Consider the following 17445-nt stretch of genomic DNA (forward strand, 5'->3'; position numbering starts at 1 on the left):
CCACCCAACAATGAACAACCAATAGTGGTTCAGAAGAAGTAGATAAAGAAGATTAGTGATTATGTCATAATTCTTCCTATTGGTGTTCCTTCTCATAATTCATGTGAAATGTTTGGTGAAATGTCACACAAGATGTTGGAGCATTATGTTCAACAAATGCAGTCTTAAATTGAGACGGATATTGTAGGAAGTTTTACCTACTTTCTTGGTCTACAAGTTAAGCTACTAAGAGATATTTTTACCAAATCCTTAGATAATGCTTAAATTAAAAAGTTAAGGGGTGCTCTTGGTATTTGGATGTGTGAAATCTTATAACAATTAATGCAAGGGAGGCTTGCAAGAAGAAAGGTTTGTGGAAAGATAATTTTTGTGAATGTTCCTGCTGCACCCATGGATAATGTATCATTCCATTATGAAATCAGTGTTCATAATTGGAAGTATCTCTTCCAAAGAAGAATTTCTTGTGAAAGAGAGTTAAGAAAAGAAGCTTTTGATTGTAAAGATATAATGGAATTGATAAAAGATGTGGATCCTTGCCATGAAAAGCTAGTTAAGGAATTCATTTTGAACATTACTACGAGTGTAATATTGAAGGCTATAGGGAGTATAGAAAAATGTATGATAAAGAAAAGTGTGTGAAGTTTTCACCACCAATTATTGATGATTATTTGGGCAGAAGCAAGGTTACCTCTATTGACAAGATTATGACTGAGGATGAAGAAGAACATCATGTTAAAGTACTGAAGTATAATAAAATTATGGAGCTTCAGAGTGATGCTCAGTTGTTGAAGACAATACTGATTACTGGAGCATATTATCCTAGGTTGATGAAGGAGATTGAGGTTAAGAATGAAGATATTCCTCATGGTTTGCTGAATTTTAGTTTCAAGCTGAATGTTGGGAGAGATGTCTCAAACATTATGTCTTACATTTGTGCACTTGTTGGTGAAACTGGTCTGGTTTTCGATGGAGAAATATTAGAGATTTTTCACCTCTACAAGTTATTATTGTTACTGATATTTTGGTGCTCCTTTGATGATTGCAGTCTTGTGTTCTTATTCTACGGTACTTGTTCCCTTCTTGAAGAAGTGGTTAAATTTGTGCTTTGTCTAAAAATAGACAAATGGGGAGATTGTTGTTTCTTTCGTTGGTTTACTTTTATAGAAAAAGTGGAAAGAAAGACGTCTAGAACATGTTGTGGGACATTTTGGTGCATAGACTGCTAGTACTACATTTGGTTAGAAAATATGTCTTTTGGATGTTGCTTGTTAATCCGAATCAATTTGAAAAAAGATTTGGATTTAGAAGATTGGACATTCTTTGAAGGAAGAGTTCTCTACTTTGAGCTCTTTGGTAGTATTCCTCTAGCTTTCTCTCTTTTCACGCATTTGCCAAATTGTGACAAAAAGGGGGAGAAATGGTCTGTGTAGTGGAGTGGATAATTTGACTATTGACTTTTGGTGTATGGAGTTCAACATATTCTAATGACTTTGTTGATTGGGACTATCTGGTGATGACTGATATGATCTTGATCTGACTGTGTGCACACATATTGAAGCAACTTCCCTGGCATTTGACCTTCAATATTGACTGTGTGTTAATTTATCTAAGTGTTAGTAGTAGCTTTTATCCTTCAATCTACTGACTACTAACTATGTCTACATGCATGACTAACCCATCCTGAATGATTGCATGTTGATTGATTTTGGAGCATTGTTGTTGTGTGGCATTTGTGATGAATGTTACATATTTTCGTTGTTGATAATTAAATTGTATGCTCTGATAATCTTTTATTGCATGACAAATGTTCTGATTGAATGAGTGATATCTATCTTGAAGATTGTTTTGTCATGATTTGGAAAAGGGGAGATTGTTGTTTCTTTTAGATTGATTGCATTTTATAAAACAACATCATGGAGAAATGTTCAAGTTTGACAAGCTAATTCAAGATGATTTCTAGTGCAAAAGGGACACATGTTGGATACGATGTTACAACATATGGGTACGACATTTGGGTCTTCCTCAACATGCCAGATTGCTGCATTTTGAAACGATTTGAAGATTCAGTTATACTTTATTACTTTTATTTATCAATATGATTATATGATTTGGTAGGCAATTGTGAAGATCAAGTTAGATTTAAATTTGAATTTGAAACAAACAAAATCATATCTTTTTGTTGGAGATATTTATGGAACAAATCTTATCTATTAGATTGTGCAAAGATTCTGGACAAAATTAAATTAAAGTTCCAAGGAGAAAAGCTCAGAACATTTTTGCTATAGAAGGAGCTTAAAACCTACATTGGAAAGTGAGCAATACATTAAAGACCTTTAGAATACTAGATTTTTTTGAATCCTTGTTATTGCTTTATGTACACCACACTGTGTTTCAGTAATTTAACATAGTTGTAGGTTTGTCTAGTTGAGTTGTAATACTCAATATTGATTTTGAGTTGTAATCACTAATCACGAGTTGTGTGATTTAGAAGAAAGTGAGAGAGATTCTCATATTTAGGGGGAGACTTAAATAGAAAGTCATTAGGTAGTGTTAAGAAGAGATATTGAACAATATACGGTTGATTGTTGTTTGTAAGACTAATTATACTAAGCTATTAATAGTGAATTTCTTTTCTTGGATAGGAAGTCAACCCTCTAGACGTATGGGTTGTTGCATCGAACCGGGTTACCAATTATTTTGTTCTTTATTATATTTTTGCTTCATCATCTTGTACAATTGAATCTGTGTTATTTGTGGTGATTCTGGTTTAACTTATCGAACCAATTATCTAGGACATCGCGTTCGATATCTACCCCCTGAGGAACAGAATTTTGATTTAGCATTTTATCATTCTTGAAGAATTAGTTTTTTTTGTGAAGATTGAAATACCAAATGAATTCTTTTATTATGCAACACCCTAAATCATCCTAAATCAGTTCAAAATTGTACCTAAATGTCTAATATGTGTTTTGTCAAGATCACACCCTATAAAGAGTAGTTCAATGGTGCACATTGGATTTGAAATTCTAAAAAAAATTGTGTTTTAATCATTACCTCACACTTCATATGAAAAATATGTTTAGACTCTAACTCGTCCCAACAAACATGACAGGATCATTGAATGACGAGTCTAACACCAATTTACCATATGAAATGAAACAGAAATGAATAGGTAAACACAATGGATTACATTAATTAATTAGACCTTCTTACTTGAATCTCAAGCTGAAACTAAAATAAGTCAGCTTCAAATACTTGGTAAGAAAATTACAGGTGCATATACTCATACACACCAGTCCATAATATGTTCCATCTGAAAACAAGAACACTTACTAATATGTATCAAACACAAAAACACCCCAATTAAATATAACTATTCTATAGACATTGGAAACTAAACTACCATGTGTTAACAAACACTAAAATTTGAACTCTCAGAATCCTGGATCATGGTTCAACCAATTAACCTGCTCGAATCAGGACGAAACTGTCTGCTCGAATTAGGGCTTGATATCAGAATCATCCCAAGGAACATTAAGATCAGTTGAGACCAAAGAATCAATATCTTCCCAACTCCAATAGTTTGACATTTCCATGCCACTACTTGCTGTTGCAGGAATGTTCTCCCATGGCTGTGTAATAGCACCAGCACCACTAGTACTTGGCATTATAGTGTTGTTAATAGTTGAATCTTCCATGACTTTTAACTCTTCACCATAGCTATATGCATTGGATGATCTCAAAGAGCTTGAGTTTGAGAATGGGAATATGAGGCTTTGGTTTTGAGGTAAATCCATAGATGAACTCAGAAAGATACCATTGCCAATACCAAACTCTTCATTATTACCTTCTGATGAATCTCTAGCACTCATCAGATTCTGAGATGGAAAAAAAGAAGGTGGATGAATGATAGATTCATACATAGAAGGTGTGGTTTTGCTATTGGAGGTGGTGGGGGTGGGGGTGGTAATAGTAGTTTTTGAGGAGGTGCTAATAGTAGTTTTTGGAGAGGTTGATTTTTTGACTCTCTTATTCTTTCTAACACCACCAACAGGAACATTTCTTAGAGTTCCACCTTTAGTCCAATGTCTTTTACAAGCTCTGCAGAAATGACGAGGTTGAGACTTGTTGTAGTTGTTGTAGTAACAAAATTTGGTGTTTGAAGAATCACATCTTGGACAATTCACAGCTTCTAATTGATGATTTTGTTGTTGTTGTTGTTTTCTCATAGGTGAAGCTTTTGGTAGTTCTAAGTTTTGATCTTGTAGCAAGGTTTGGTTCCAATCAATCCCTCTACTAGTAACTTGTTTAGAACTCAAACCCATATCTTAAGTTCAACCTTCTAAAATAAAGATTTTCTTGTGTGCAATTAGATGGAAAAAAAAGGTGATAAATTTTGGTCCTTTGATTCAAGAGCAAGAAAAGAAATTAATAAGGAGTTGATGAATGAGAGTGGTTTGGTTTGATAGAAGGAAAGGGTTAGGAAGGTGAGAAGAAGTGAACATGTATTTTCTTTATAAGAATATGTCTATATCTAATACTTACTTATTTATGGCCTTATCTATCTGTAAAGGAATAATAATTATAACAAGGTCAAAAAAAATTACTTCAAACTATGTGTGGAAAAAGAGAGAAAGAAGGGGTATGCTTTAGTTTTGATTGTTACTTGTGGGAGTTTAGTGTTTTAATGCATTTTTATTGGGATTCTGATTCGCTTGAGTCATTTTGAACTTTGAAGCATTTATATAATTATTTTGTTTTCGTTAAATCAAGATCAGACGATTTATATTTTTAGATTTAATATTTATTATTGTTTTAAAAACTTAAATTTATATCAAATTTGAATCGTTTAATCTTGGTTTAACGGTTATCAATGTTATGACTACGTAAATATGATATAATGCAGTAGATAATCAAGTTTTCTCTCGTCACAATTCTACATTAAATCGATCAAAATTGATTAGACAAAATTTTAAATTAATATGTATTTTTTTAAAAATATATATATTTAAAATTTAATTCGTTAGATCTCGATTTTACTAACACATGTATCAATTCTATGAATGCGTGAATTTGTAATAAAAAGAAATTTGAAAATTGTAGGAGAGATACTTAACTTGTAAGTTGAAGGAAGGTGGTTGACACGTGGAAAGCCATAAACCATTGATAGTGCTCTATGTTTTTAGTTGTAAAAGGAAAGTTGATGAGCATGATGTTATAGACCATATACTATAATAATTTCAAGTATAGTAAACTTGGACAACGGCCACCAATACAAACACAAAGTTGGCAAAAAAGAAGACAAGTACACAAAGGTATTGTTTTTCTAAATTGATCATTAACATAACATTAAGGGAAAGGGGAGGGTGGTAATAGTGGGACCTTAGATTCTCAACTAGGTTAAAAACAGTTGGCAACACATGGTTTTTGTTTTGGGGCCACAATGAAAAGAATAGATAGGTGTAGTGTAATGGTGATTTATGGTCCTATATCATGTGATTACATGTTGCAAGTTGGGTATATCTATATGTTGCATGCACGTGTAGGTCTCGTGTCTATGGATTATAATGCTCTTCATCCATAACAAATTAACCGATAATGTAATACCGAGATCTCGATGTCAATTGGACAATATCATAAAATGCTAATAACTGGCTTACTAAATTTCATAATGTGTATGATATAATTATATTAATATAAACAATAGAATGATTTGAGACATTTTAAAATACTAGGAGGGACACTTTCACGTACGAGTGTGTTGACAGATTAATTCGAGTACGGTGGGTCGGTAGTCGACACGTTTGGACAAAGAATAATTGAAGTGTCATACAAGCACAGAAGCATTTAAAATTACACAATGACAGCAACGTGTATAGTAATGTGAATATCCAGTTTATTGATTTTGTATGGGGAAAAAACTATCTAGTATTGATTTTCATTAAGTGTTTTATTTATAATATTAACATGTTTAGATTATTTCTCATTCTAGCATATTATTTTGTTTATGTTTTGATCTTTCGTGCTAGAAAACATTCGGTTGATTATGAATTTAGTCAAGTCTATATAATTTTAAGGATACATTATCTATTATCTTTTACTTTAAATAGAATTGAAGAGGTATTTGTAAATGCTCCGACGCTCAAGGTAGTTCAAAGTATTGACGGTCAAATATGAAAGATATTTAGGTTAGAAATTTGTGTGTATTATGATTTGACGTTTGTGGTCCTTCGTATAGGACCTTTTCTAGAGTTTCTAGGGTCTAGAATCTCCGGAAAAATTATCTCATTTGAATAGAAAAATGGCATAGTATAATTCACTTTATCATCGGGAAGTCTATCTTTAATCGTTTGTCTGGATCATATCCTTCTTAAGGCAAGTTCATAGTTGTTCCGAGGACCTAAAACGTTCTTTTGATTTACAGTTGTGGATGTCTTTTCGTCCCTTAACGTTATTGGACTGATGTCATTAGGGTATGCTAGTATGAAAGCCCATAATTTTATTGGACTGTGTTCTTTTGGGATTCAAACATCATGGGACCGTGAAAAGGGTCGTGAACCAGGAAAGAACAGTTTCCCTCCAATCCTAGTTCAGCGTAGCGGGGGTGTGGCTTGTGATCTTATACCATCTTTACCAACACTCTAGCGATCTTTTATCATTTGACTTTTATCGAGTTTTGAGATCTTCTGATTGGTCAATTATCTCATTTCGATGTGGGGATTAGACTCGGTCTAATGTGATTTGTTTGTCGTGCTTTGGTCTTGGATCTCGGGGTAGACCTTTGTGTGTGGACTTTTGATTTATTTCTTTATCTAATAACACGATCTTTCATTAGTGGAAACTTGTGCAAGCAGGAGGTGAAGTTCAATTTAGTTTATTCTCATTTCTTGACTTTGTCGTTTAGCGTGACGTAATGTAACTTGATCACACTCCTAGTGTTTTTAGGTAATGGGTGTTATCTTTCCTAAGTAATATGTGTAATTATTGTTACATGGGGAAATGCAACTACCTAGGTTTACTGGTGACAGACGTTGATCGATGATTATCGCCTCGTGCCTGGGGATGTTTTGTAAGTAACACTTTTTTCTTACTTAATTTTCTTGGAATTCAACATTCTCTGCTATTCTTGTTGCTTCGTCTTCTGTTATCCATTACATTTGGTGAAATTTTTCTGATGAGTTCCTTTACATGTTCTTCTTGTATTTCTTTTGTTTCTTTCAATTTATACGTATTTTACTAATGTGTAAATGATTTTCCTTCTTGTAATGTTTTTGTGGGGACTAGAATTTTAGGGTTTTCGAGTAATGTTTTGTTGAGAACTAGAATCTGTGAAATTTTAAACATATGATTTTTCTCTTAGGAGACTCTTAATTTTTTGGGTTTAAGTATATGATTTGTTAGAAGCTCCGAGTGTGAAAACTTCGAACATATAGGGTTTATATGGTTCATTGTTATGATATAACATTTCCTTGAACATGAAACTATAGATGATTCTTTGTAGTTTCCTCCTGTGGATTCATTGTCATGAAATAAATTAGACATCTAGATATTAGTATAAATATAAATGTATATAGTTTCATTGTGCATTATTGATTTTTATCTTTACTTTTTGTCATGAGGGATGGGGTCTTAGTTGATCACGATGAATTTTTAGAGTTTTGGTTTGTAATGCTCTTATCTTCTTTTTCTTTCTTGTTACTCATTAATTTAGGAATTTTGGTAGCAACGACAACAAGTGAGACAATCATTTATGGTCATATGAAGGTGAATTTGTATCTTCGAATTCTAGTCCTATTGCAGCACGTTCTGAGTTGCCTCCTAACTCACGAAAGAAAGGGTAACAGAGATTCAGGATGGAATAAATGCTCCACCTCCCAATAAACCAACCTTGAGACTAATTTTTTACCAGAGTCTACGTTAATAAAATATATTTTTCCTAAGAATTTTTCTAGACATACATGATGCTATCAAATGTTCAAAGAGGTAATTTTCAAGAAGATGATGCATTTGGATTTTTCTTACTTTGAATTCAACTAAGTTGTAGTGCACCCAATAGTTAATAGAACAAAAGCATCCTAGTGAATCTCACTCAACCTGAAATGTAATAAGAACACAACACTATAAATAATTGCTTAGTTTTAGGATCACAATAATTTAGATGTAGAGTAATACCATTGTCATCATATAACCTAGGTTAAGGGAAAAATCAACATCAATTTATAACCTAGCACCCACACAACTCAGCACCCTATTATAACCTAGGTTAAGGGAAAAATCAACATCAATTTATATTACTATATGATAAGTGCCAAAAGATGATATTTGTGATTTCTTTGCAATTGTGCATGAATTTTCACAATTAACCAAGATTGGAACACAAAGCAAGAAAGAAAACATCCCACATGTTCGACAGGCGAGCATCTAGCGAGACCCAAACGAAAGCTCACCTAGCAAGCCAACAATGAGGCTCAGGAGTGGAAAAACATATGCAAAAATCATCATTCTCGTCATGCGAGCCTCAAGCGAGACATCTCGCCCAATGAAGCTTCAGCGAACACCAAGGGAGTTAAGTCATAGACTTTCCAAAATCAAAATGTTATATTCTCGCCAGGCGAGGCTACAACGAGGAAGCTCTTCAGGTGAGACAAGAAGGTTTGAGATGATGATCTGACAGATACTTCAGAGTGAATAAAGGTTGCTCGCCAGGCAGGGAAATAGCTCGTGAGATAAGAGCAGTACGACACAACCACTATATATAGGTTCAGAAACATTTCAGCCGGGGGACTCTTGGAATTTTTAAAATACAACATTAGAGAGAGAAAGACATAAAGAGGAGTGGAACTTGAAGAATACAAGATGGATACACATAAATCGTCGGGAAATCACAATTGATGCTCATCCATCTTTATTTCTTCTCATCTGTAATCAAAGCTACCATGAGTAGCTAAATCTCTTACTTGTTGGGATTGGATGTAATCCATTGGTATAATATGCATTCATTATGATAATGGTGTTATATATGAATTATTCGTTTATTGATATTACCTTATAGATTCAAACCGTTATTGAGAAATACTCTTTGAGTCTCGATTTAAGATAATCATTTATTAGATGCTAAACTCTAGACATAGATTTAGGTTTAACATTCACCATAGTATCGAATCTTAATGTTATTGTATTATTTAATAGGCTGAGAGATCGTCGATTAAACAATACGGTTTAACTCTCGTCAGGGTTTAAACATAAACACTGTTAGCGAGCGATACGTGATAATATTGATCAAATGACTAATCTTTGTATAAGTGATCAGAAGAATACAAGCATAATCGGTGGATGAACCCTAATCAAAATAAGTTGTCTTATCTTTGAAACTTCACTTATCATTTACCTTTTTTACATTACGTACTTTATGCAAACAAACAACTCGACAACTTTTCACTTAAACTATACAAACTATTAAATGGAATTAATATCGCATCAGTCCCTGTGGATATGATAAATAAATACTTACTTTTAATTTGAATACTGCAACTATCAAAATGGTATTGTTGTCGGGAGTGGATTTTAGATGTTATAAGCATTGCAACAATTCATATATGTTTAAGAAATTTTGCAAACTTTATACTGTACAGATATTTTTACATATCATGTTGCTCACTTGTGTGGTTAGTTTGTAAATTCTATGTATGTGAGGTAAAAATACGGAAGATCAACTTCTTTTTGATACAAAGATCAAAAGGACAATCCAAAGGAACAACAACAAAACTAGAAGACGGAAAAAAAAACTAGCCAAGCAACAAGGAAAGCCTTATACATTAAATTCTTCTCCACAACAAGAGCAAGTTATGGCTGAGGTCAAAGACAACACCAGAAATATCATCAATAACAACCCATACATAGTTGAAAGTATACCATGTCACAAAAGCCCGAGGCGATTGGCTCACATAGCTAAAACTCATACAAATTCCAGGAAAGCAGAGATGAAGACATGATTATTTTAGATTATTTATGAGAATCCTTTCTCCAATCTTGATCAAGAAGATCCTTTCACTCATCTCTCCAAATTCTATGAATTGGTCGGTACACTTGGAGCTTCTGAAGCAAAAGAGAAATCCATATTTATGATACTCTTTCCTCATTCTTTGATTGGTAAAGCTAAGGATTGGTATATAGACCAGCCAGAGCACATCATGACCAACTGGAACATTCTTGAAGAAAAGCTTCTTAATCGGTTATTTCCGCATAACAAGTCCATGGATGCAAAGACCGCAGTTACCGTGTTTGCCCAAGGTTCTACATAAACACTTTAAGAAGCATGAGAGAATTACAAGTCTATGTTGAGAAAATGTCCCAATCACGGTTTCAATGATATTACACAACTTCACATTTTCCGCAACAGACTTCAGGCGCATCCTAAACTTTTGTTAAATGCAACAACAACTGGTTCCTTGATGTCTAAGAGTGCAGAGGATACAATAGCCATCATTAATCGGATGGCACTTAATGATCATCAAGCCCACTATAATAGAGGTGCATCACGATGAAAAAGCTGGTATTATTGAGTTAGGAACGAATGATGCAATCTTGGCTCAAAATAAGTTACTTACTCAAACAGTGGAAGAACTCGCCAAGAAACTTTCAAAACTTCCATAACAATTCAAGCAGATGCACCACAAATATCTTTTTATGAACTTCTCATAGTTGATCATTCTAATGGCTTTTGTACTCCAACTGATGAAGAAGTGAATTATATGGGGAATCAACAACAAAGGAAAGCAACATATCAAGGTAATTAGGGTTATCAATACGGAAACAACACGATTTATGGTCAAGGTCTGAGACAATATGTAGGGTCGTCAAACAGGCAGAATCCTTATCAGAACTTCAATCAGAATTGTCTACATTCGGACAAAACTTCAAAGTTAGAAGACACATTGAATCAGTTTATGCAAATGTCAATTGCGAATCAGAAAAATTTTGATGCTTCGATAAGGAATATTTAAACACAAGTTGGGAAAATTGCAAAATAATTAGTTGATCAACAATAAGTTAAAATAAAGAAAGAGTTGTGTTTGAAAAACAAGAGTGAGAGATAAAAGAAATTGAGGAGGAGAAGGAAGAAGAAAAAAATAATAAAGAAGCATTAGTTGAAAATGAAATAGAAAATAATAAGAAAAAAATGAGTGATGAGTAGAAACTGAAAAATCATAAGAAAGGAAAAGAAAAGATGAAGAGTATGGCAATGAAAGATCTTATGTATCCTCAAGCTCATGTTAAGAAAGACAAGGAAAGGCAGTATGCAAGGTTTCTGGATATTTTCAAACGGTTGCAAATAAATATCCCATTTGTAGAAGCTTTGGAACAGATGTTGACATACTCTAAATGAAGGACATTCTTACAAAAAAAGAAGGTATATGGATTATGAGACTATTCATTTATATGCAAGTTGTAGTGCAATCATTCATAGAACCATTCCATAAAAAGAGAAAGATCATGGTCATGTCATGATCTGTCATAATAAGAAGCGTGAACATAAGAAAAATGTTGATTGATATTGTCTCAAGTATAAATCTGATACCATTATTAGTAATCATGCAGATAGGTGATTTGGAAATGAAGATACAAAGATGACATTGCAGCTAGCTGACAAATCCTTACACGACCATTCGACATAGCTGAAGATGTTCTGATCAAGGTGGATAAAATTTTGTTTCCTATTGATTTTGTGGTACTGGAAAAAAGAGGATGACGATACTCCCCTAATCTTGGGTCGACCATTCATGAAAACCGCACGAATGATGATTGGTGCTAATGATGGTATAATACAGGTTTGATTCTAAGATGAAGAAGTGAGTTTTAACCTGTTTAAAGCAATGTAGAATCCAAGAGAAAAATGAATTTGTTTTAACTTGGACGCGGCTCGTGAAATGATCATGGATGTGCAAAAACATCAGTCAAAACAAGCAGAGAAATCAACAAGGGTTGAGGAATGCTTGAATGAGCAAGGCGCGTCAACAAAAGCTCTTATTCTTAGAAGGACATTAGAAGAGTTGAAACATGAACAAACTAAATCTTCCAAGCAAGTGAGTAATGGTTTCTCCAAACTTATCAAGTCAGTAAGCAATATGCTTACAAAAATGACAGTGTGCGATGTAAAGAATTTGGAAGAATCAGCTTCAAAAGAGGACGGGAATCCCAAAGAATAAAATTCAAAATAATGTCTAGGTGGTGAGATTGATCAATTCACCACAACAACCTCACCAGCTGATCTCTTAATCACATAACAGACAATGATCTAACAACGTTAAACAGGCGCTTGTTGGGAGGCAACCTAACTTTGTGAGTTTTTAGAAAAATTCTTGCATAGTCGATATAAAAAGAGTGGAAGTGGAATACAAATTCATGTGAAAAATTCTGTAGAAAAATAGAAATCTGGAAAACTCCCCAGGCGAGCAATTTTTTCACCAAGCGAGACAATTCTATTTGTTCTCACTGATTTCTCGCTTTGTCTCGCTAGATGAGAATTGCAGATTTAGTAAATGAATTAAATGTCATTTACTGCTAGCACCCAAACATCCACCCACTTTTCCTTTTCTTTGCACGCATTTTTATTGCAAAATAGAGGGAATTTTCAAAACTGTTCATTGGACCTCATTCAAATCATTTTTCAAAAATCTCTCTTACACTTTAGTTCCTATTGCATGCCCATTAGCACATATCACTTTCAACCTTTCAAATTTCTAGTGTTTCAATCAAAAGCTACAACTTCGGAAAATTAGGACTCAAAATAGATTTTCCATAAACTCGGAAGGAGATCGTAAATTAATGGCTCAACAGTTGGAGTTAACGAAGTGGGGGACTGATCGCTCTATTCGCAAGTGCACGAATCACATTAGAGTAATATAAAAGAATATCGATCCCACAGAGACCAAATCGTCAATCTATCGATTACTATTGTTACGATGTTTATCTAAGGCGGTACAAAAGAGATATTGATGTTGCAAAATAACAGTAAATAAAGGAAATAATAAATACAATGCAGATAAAGACATGTTTGAATGTATTTCACGTCAGTTAAACGATGTTTCGATTGTCTAAATAGAACTACTTATAGGGCAATATTTTCTACTGTTGAAAAGAATCTATTTAATAGGAACTGTCGCTTTCGCGTATTCAGAATCGAGTTTACCCTTAAATTAAGGTCTTTTATTGTCACTTATAAAAGGTGCGCAGAACGCTGAAGTAGGAAGCTTATTTTTAAGAAATAAGACTCGTAAACTTAGTTGAAAAGTGATTTTGATTTGGAAAGTTTACCCAAGGAGTTTCCTGATTTTAAATCTATCAACGTGTCCGAAAATAGTTTCATAAATCGTTTTTCCTTAAAGTGATAAAAATTCCTAATTAACTAAGCCAAGGTGCTTTCGCATTCCTTGAGTAGTTAAAACTAACCAAGTTTGTTTCAGAAAACTCGAATTAAAAATCAAAACAGCCTTTAAAACATTTCTACTGATTCAATATGTGAAACATCTCTTTAACCGTGATCCTTACATTCTAACCTTTGAAAGATTTAGCCAGACATGATAATATAAACAAACACAACGATATTGATCATGATGAAAAGTTATTTTAGAATGTAAGGCGTAAAGAACAAGTAAAGTGTGTAAAATAATTAAAACGAGCAATAAAGATAATGGCGAGAAATTTAAATAAAGTAAAGACAATGACAGGAATTAAATAAAGTAAAGCATAACAAGAAATTAAATAAAGTAAAGCATGACAAGTAAAATAAATAAAATCGATTAAATTAGAACCTGCTTCAAATGGAGGCTTTAAATCTGGTACAAGGAAAATAAACCTTTGACTTTAAAGATAAAGACGACAACAAAATCAAAGTGCTCCAACTCAATTACACTACGGTGCGATAACCCCTCGATGTGACAGATTACCGCTTTTACAGATGATAATATAGTCTTAGTGTTGTAAACTAAGTTGGATGATTTGGAAATGAACTAGAACGCCCTATTTATAGAGGAATTCAGCAGCTTGCAAAGACCATGATGCCATTCTACTTCTCCTTAGTGGGAACGTGAAATGCAAAGGTGGCGCCCGCCATCCCTTCATGACGCCCACCATGTGTGTGAATGGGAAAGTTCATGGGATCGTGGAGGTTACCTCCTGGTTGAGGGATGATGTGTCATGGCTTCTCCTATAGTGGCCGCCATGCATAACGCCATGTGTACAATATTTGCCGAAAAACCCTAATTTTTGGTCTTTTTGCTTCGTTTCTTCTAAAAAGGTCCCGAAAGAACTAAATATCTGAAAACAGCATAAAAGAGAGTATAACACAAACAAAATGGTAATAAAGACCTAATAAACATGTGAAATCCGAGTCAAAAACGCGGTGTGATTCAGTGTGATCAAATTCTCCCACACTTAAACCTTTGCTTGTCCTCAAGCAAAACTATTTATAGCTCATGCAAGAAAAAACAGTATCAACCAGAGTTAATTCAAGGCAAAAAGGATTATCAGTTCATTCAAGGAATGTATCGATAGGTACTAACGAATCGAACTAAGGATATTGTAGTGACACTTCCCGCAAATGCAATCATAGGCTTTGTTTCTATACAAATCAATCCACATCACCCAACCATACCTAGGTCTTTTTTTCATCTTCTTCAAGTCCTTTTCATTCAGGTGCAATCACATTAAGCCCGTTATCCGTACATACTCTAAGTAAGGTGACCGGTTAGTGATTATGATCTTAAGCATGGGGCTCTAGTACATAAGTTGGTGTAACCCATTTATTTAACTCAATTTGTAGTTGTGGGGGTTTGGATCGCAATCCATCCTACCAAGTTCAGCACCAGATACCTCTGAACCAACCAACAATAGGCATATTATTATTATTATTATTATTATATATATATATATATATATATATATATATATATATATATATATATATATATATATATATATATATATATATATATATATATATATATATATATATATATATATATATATATATATATATATATATATATATATATATATATATATATATATATATTTTTCTTTTGCATGTTTCGCAAATGTCTTTATTTTGCTGGCTTATATGATCGTGTGAGAGTCACCTAGCCCGGATTTTCTTACAACTAGAGAACAAAGCAGGAATCTTTGTGATCATTCACTTATTTTCATCGGTCCCCTACGTAGAGCATGCTTAAGCCGGAGCCGACTGCGAGGATAAACTACTTAAGGACTTATTTGGAACAAAAATTAGGGCCACAATATATGGGGTATCGAGATCGACTCTTATAATCATGAAGCATACGGTGTTAAGACAATATCGATTTTTAGAAAAAGTTTTCCCAAGTCTTTTACGTCCCGTCATAAACCTGTCTTATAGCCTGAATATTCAAGATGCACTGTGATCTTTGCTCACATTTTTTTTGGTAAGGTTAAAGAAATGGGAGAAATACGGATACACTACACAGATGACTCGTCAAACACATGTTATTTTATTGAAAAGAAAAGGCAAACAACTAAAACGCACAAAACATACTAAAAATAAAGGAAAGTGATAAAAAGTGATAAACATTCTCCTCCCATACTTAAACCGAACATTATCCTCAATGTTTCGATATGAGATAGGATAGGAGTAACCTGGAAAAGAGAGAGAGAGAACTATGGGTGATCTCCGGTACCGTCATCGTCATCGCCCTGGTCAGGATGCCTTTGTCGACGACGCCTACTACGAGTACTAAGTCCTTCATGCAGCTGCCTAGAGCGACCTAAGAGAGACCCTTGGTTGGCCTCGATAAGTGCGAAGTGACGCTCAGTAGCCTGTCGTTGGCGATGCTGCTCATTAGTGATTGCAAGTAAGAACTCAATGATAGTCCGATGTGCTTGCCCACTACGTTGCTTGGAGGATACCATAAAACTCATATTATCTGTCAATTGTTGGTTTATGGTATTCAGAAGGGTGTCACGCCTTTCCTCTCGAGCCAGGTGCTCGCGCCACGTCTTCTCAATGATGTAAAAACCGGGAGCGGTACCTGCAAAATGGTTAGAAGAAGAAAGTGCAGTATGTGCAGGTGATGCAGTAGGAATATCATGAGCAGGTGACTGGTCGCGCCGATCATACTCATCATTGGTCCCTTGCCTATCGTCCATAGGAATATTAGGTGGCAAAGGACCGGTAAAAGGTGGAGCATCGAGATCATACGTCCAGTTCCTTACATGTCGCACGTCTGTACACTGAGAGCAAGGTAAAACAACAATGGGTATAGCTACACCATGGATCATGAGGTTATAACCACCTGCTTGCCGCACCTTGCATAATTTCATATCCTTCAAAAAAATTAAGTTAATGGTGCGGTGAGGAAGTGGTTCTAAGGTGGCTAACTCAACGTTAAGATTTAACGCTCTAGCAATAGAAGTAATTAAACCACCAAAAGAAATGGTTCCTCCCTTTTTAAGAATGGCGGACATATGTGAAAACATAAAAGGAACAGGATTGATCCTTCGATTAGTGAGGCAATTCTCAAAGTCAAACCCACATACCGAGAAATCATCCATGAATACTTCCATAATTCCGTCGAGATAATCTGCGATGATTGACATCATACAACGTTGGAAAGTTGATGGTGCATTGCAGAGTCCAAACGGCATTCGTCTGTAAGCAAATGTTCCGTAAGGACAGGTGAAGGTTGTTTTCTCTTGATCCTCGGGGTGTATGGGTATTTGGAAAAATCCAGAATATCCATCCAGATAACAAAAGTAAGAGTGTATGGCAAGACACTCAAGCATTTGATCTATGAATGGAAGGGGGAAATCTTCTTTCCTAGTTGCCTTATTGAGTTTCCTATAGTCTATGCACATACGCCATTCGCCTTCTATACGTTTGGCCACATGCTCGCCCTCCTTGTTCTGCACGACTGTGATGCCTCCCTTTTTGGGTACCATATGTACATGACTTACCCATTTACTATCGGAGATCTGATAGATTATACCAGCTTCTAGAAGTTTAAGGACTTCCTTCTTTACCACCTCACTCATTACAGGGTTGATTCTTCTATGATGTTCTCTGGAAGGTTTTGAATCTTCCTCTAGCGAGATCCTATGCATACACACGGATGGGCTTATACCTTTTAAATCAGAGATGTTGTATCCTAAGGCAGATGGGTATCTTCGTAAAACATTCAAGAGTTGGTTTGTCTCGTCATGGTTTAAGGTGGCACTAACTATTACTGGACGGTTCATTTCTTTATCCAAAAACTCATATCTTAGGTTCTTGGGCAATTCCTTAAGTTCTTGAGCTGGTTTTTGAGAATTTGGTGAAAGGTCCGGAGTAAGGGCCAAACATTTGTTAGTGTGAGGTTTTGTTTCCTTTAGCTCGTCATCCTTTTCATTCGGTTTTAAAAATGGTTCGATCGCAGG

The 17445-nt window shown here is 34.6% G+C and overlaps 1 protein-coding gene across 1 annotated transcript; it reads right to left on the reverse strand.

Annotated features, from left to right (window-relative positions):
- Nucleotides 1–3165: 3165 nt before the first annotated feature.
- On the reverse strand, nucleotides 3166–4654 carry LOC127082324 (dof zinc finger protein DOF3.1). The gene has a single exon (XM_051022563.1). It carries the CDS (start codon nucleotides 4323–4325, stop codon nucleotides 3501–3503), a length of 825 nt encoding a protein of 274 aa, XP_050878520.1. The 5' UTR covers nucleotides 4326–4654; the 3' UTR covers nucleotides 3166–3500.
- Between the last annotated feature and the right edge of the window lie 12791 nt (nucleotides 4655–17445).

Source organism: Lathyrus oleraceus, chromosome 1, assembly GCF_024323335.1.
Source record: "Lathyrus oleraceus cultivar Zhongwan6 chromosome 1, CAAS_Psat_ZW6_1.0, whole genome shotgun sequence".
Lineage (NCBI taxonomy): Eukaryota > Viridiplantae > Streptophyta > Magnoliopsida > Fabales > Fabaceae > Lathyrus > Lathyrus oleraceus.

Coding starts and splice junctions, on each gene's coding strand:
- LOC127082324 (XM_051022563.1), bottom strand. CDS start 4,325: ATGGGTTTGAGTTCTAAACAAGTTACTAGTAGAGGGATTGATTGGAAC.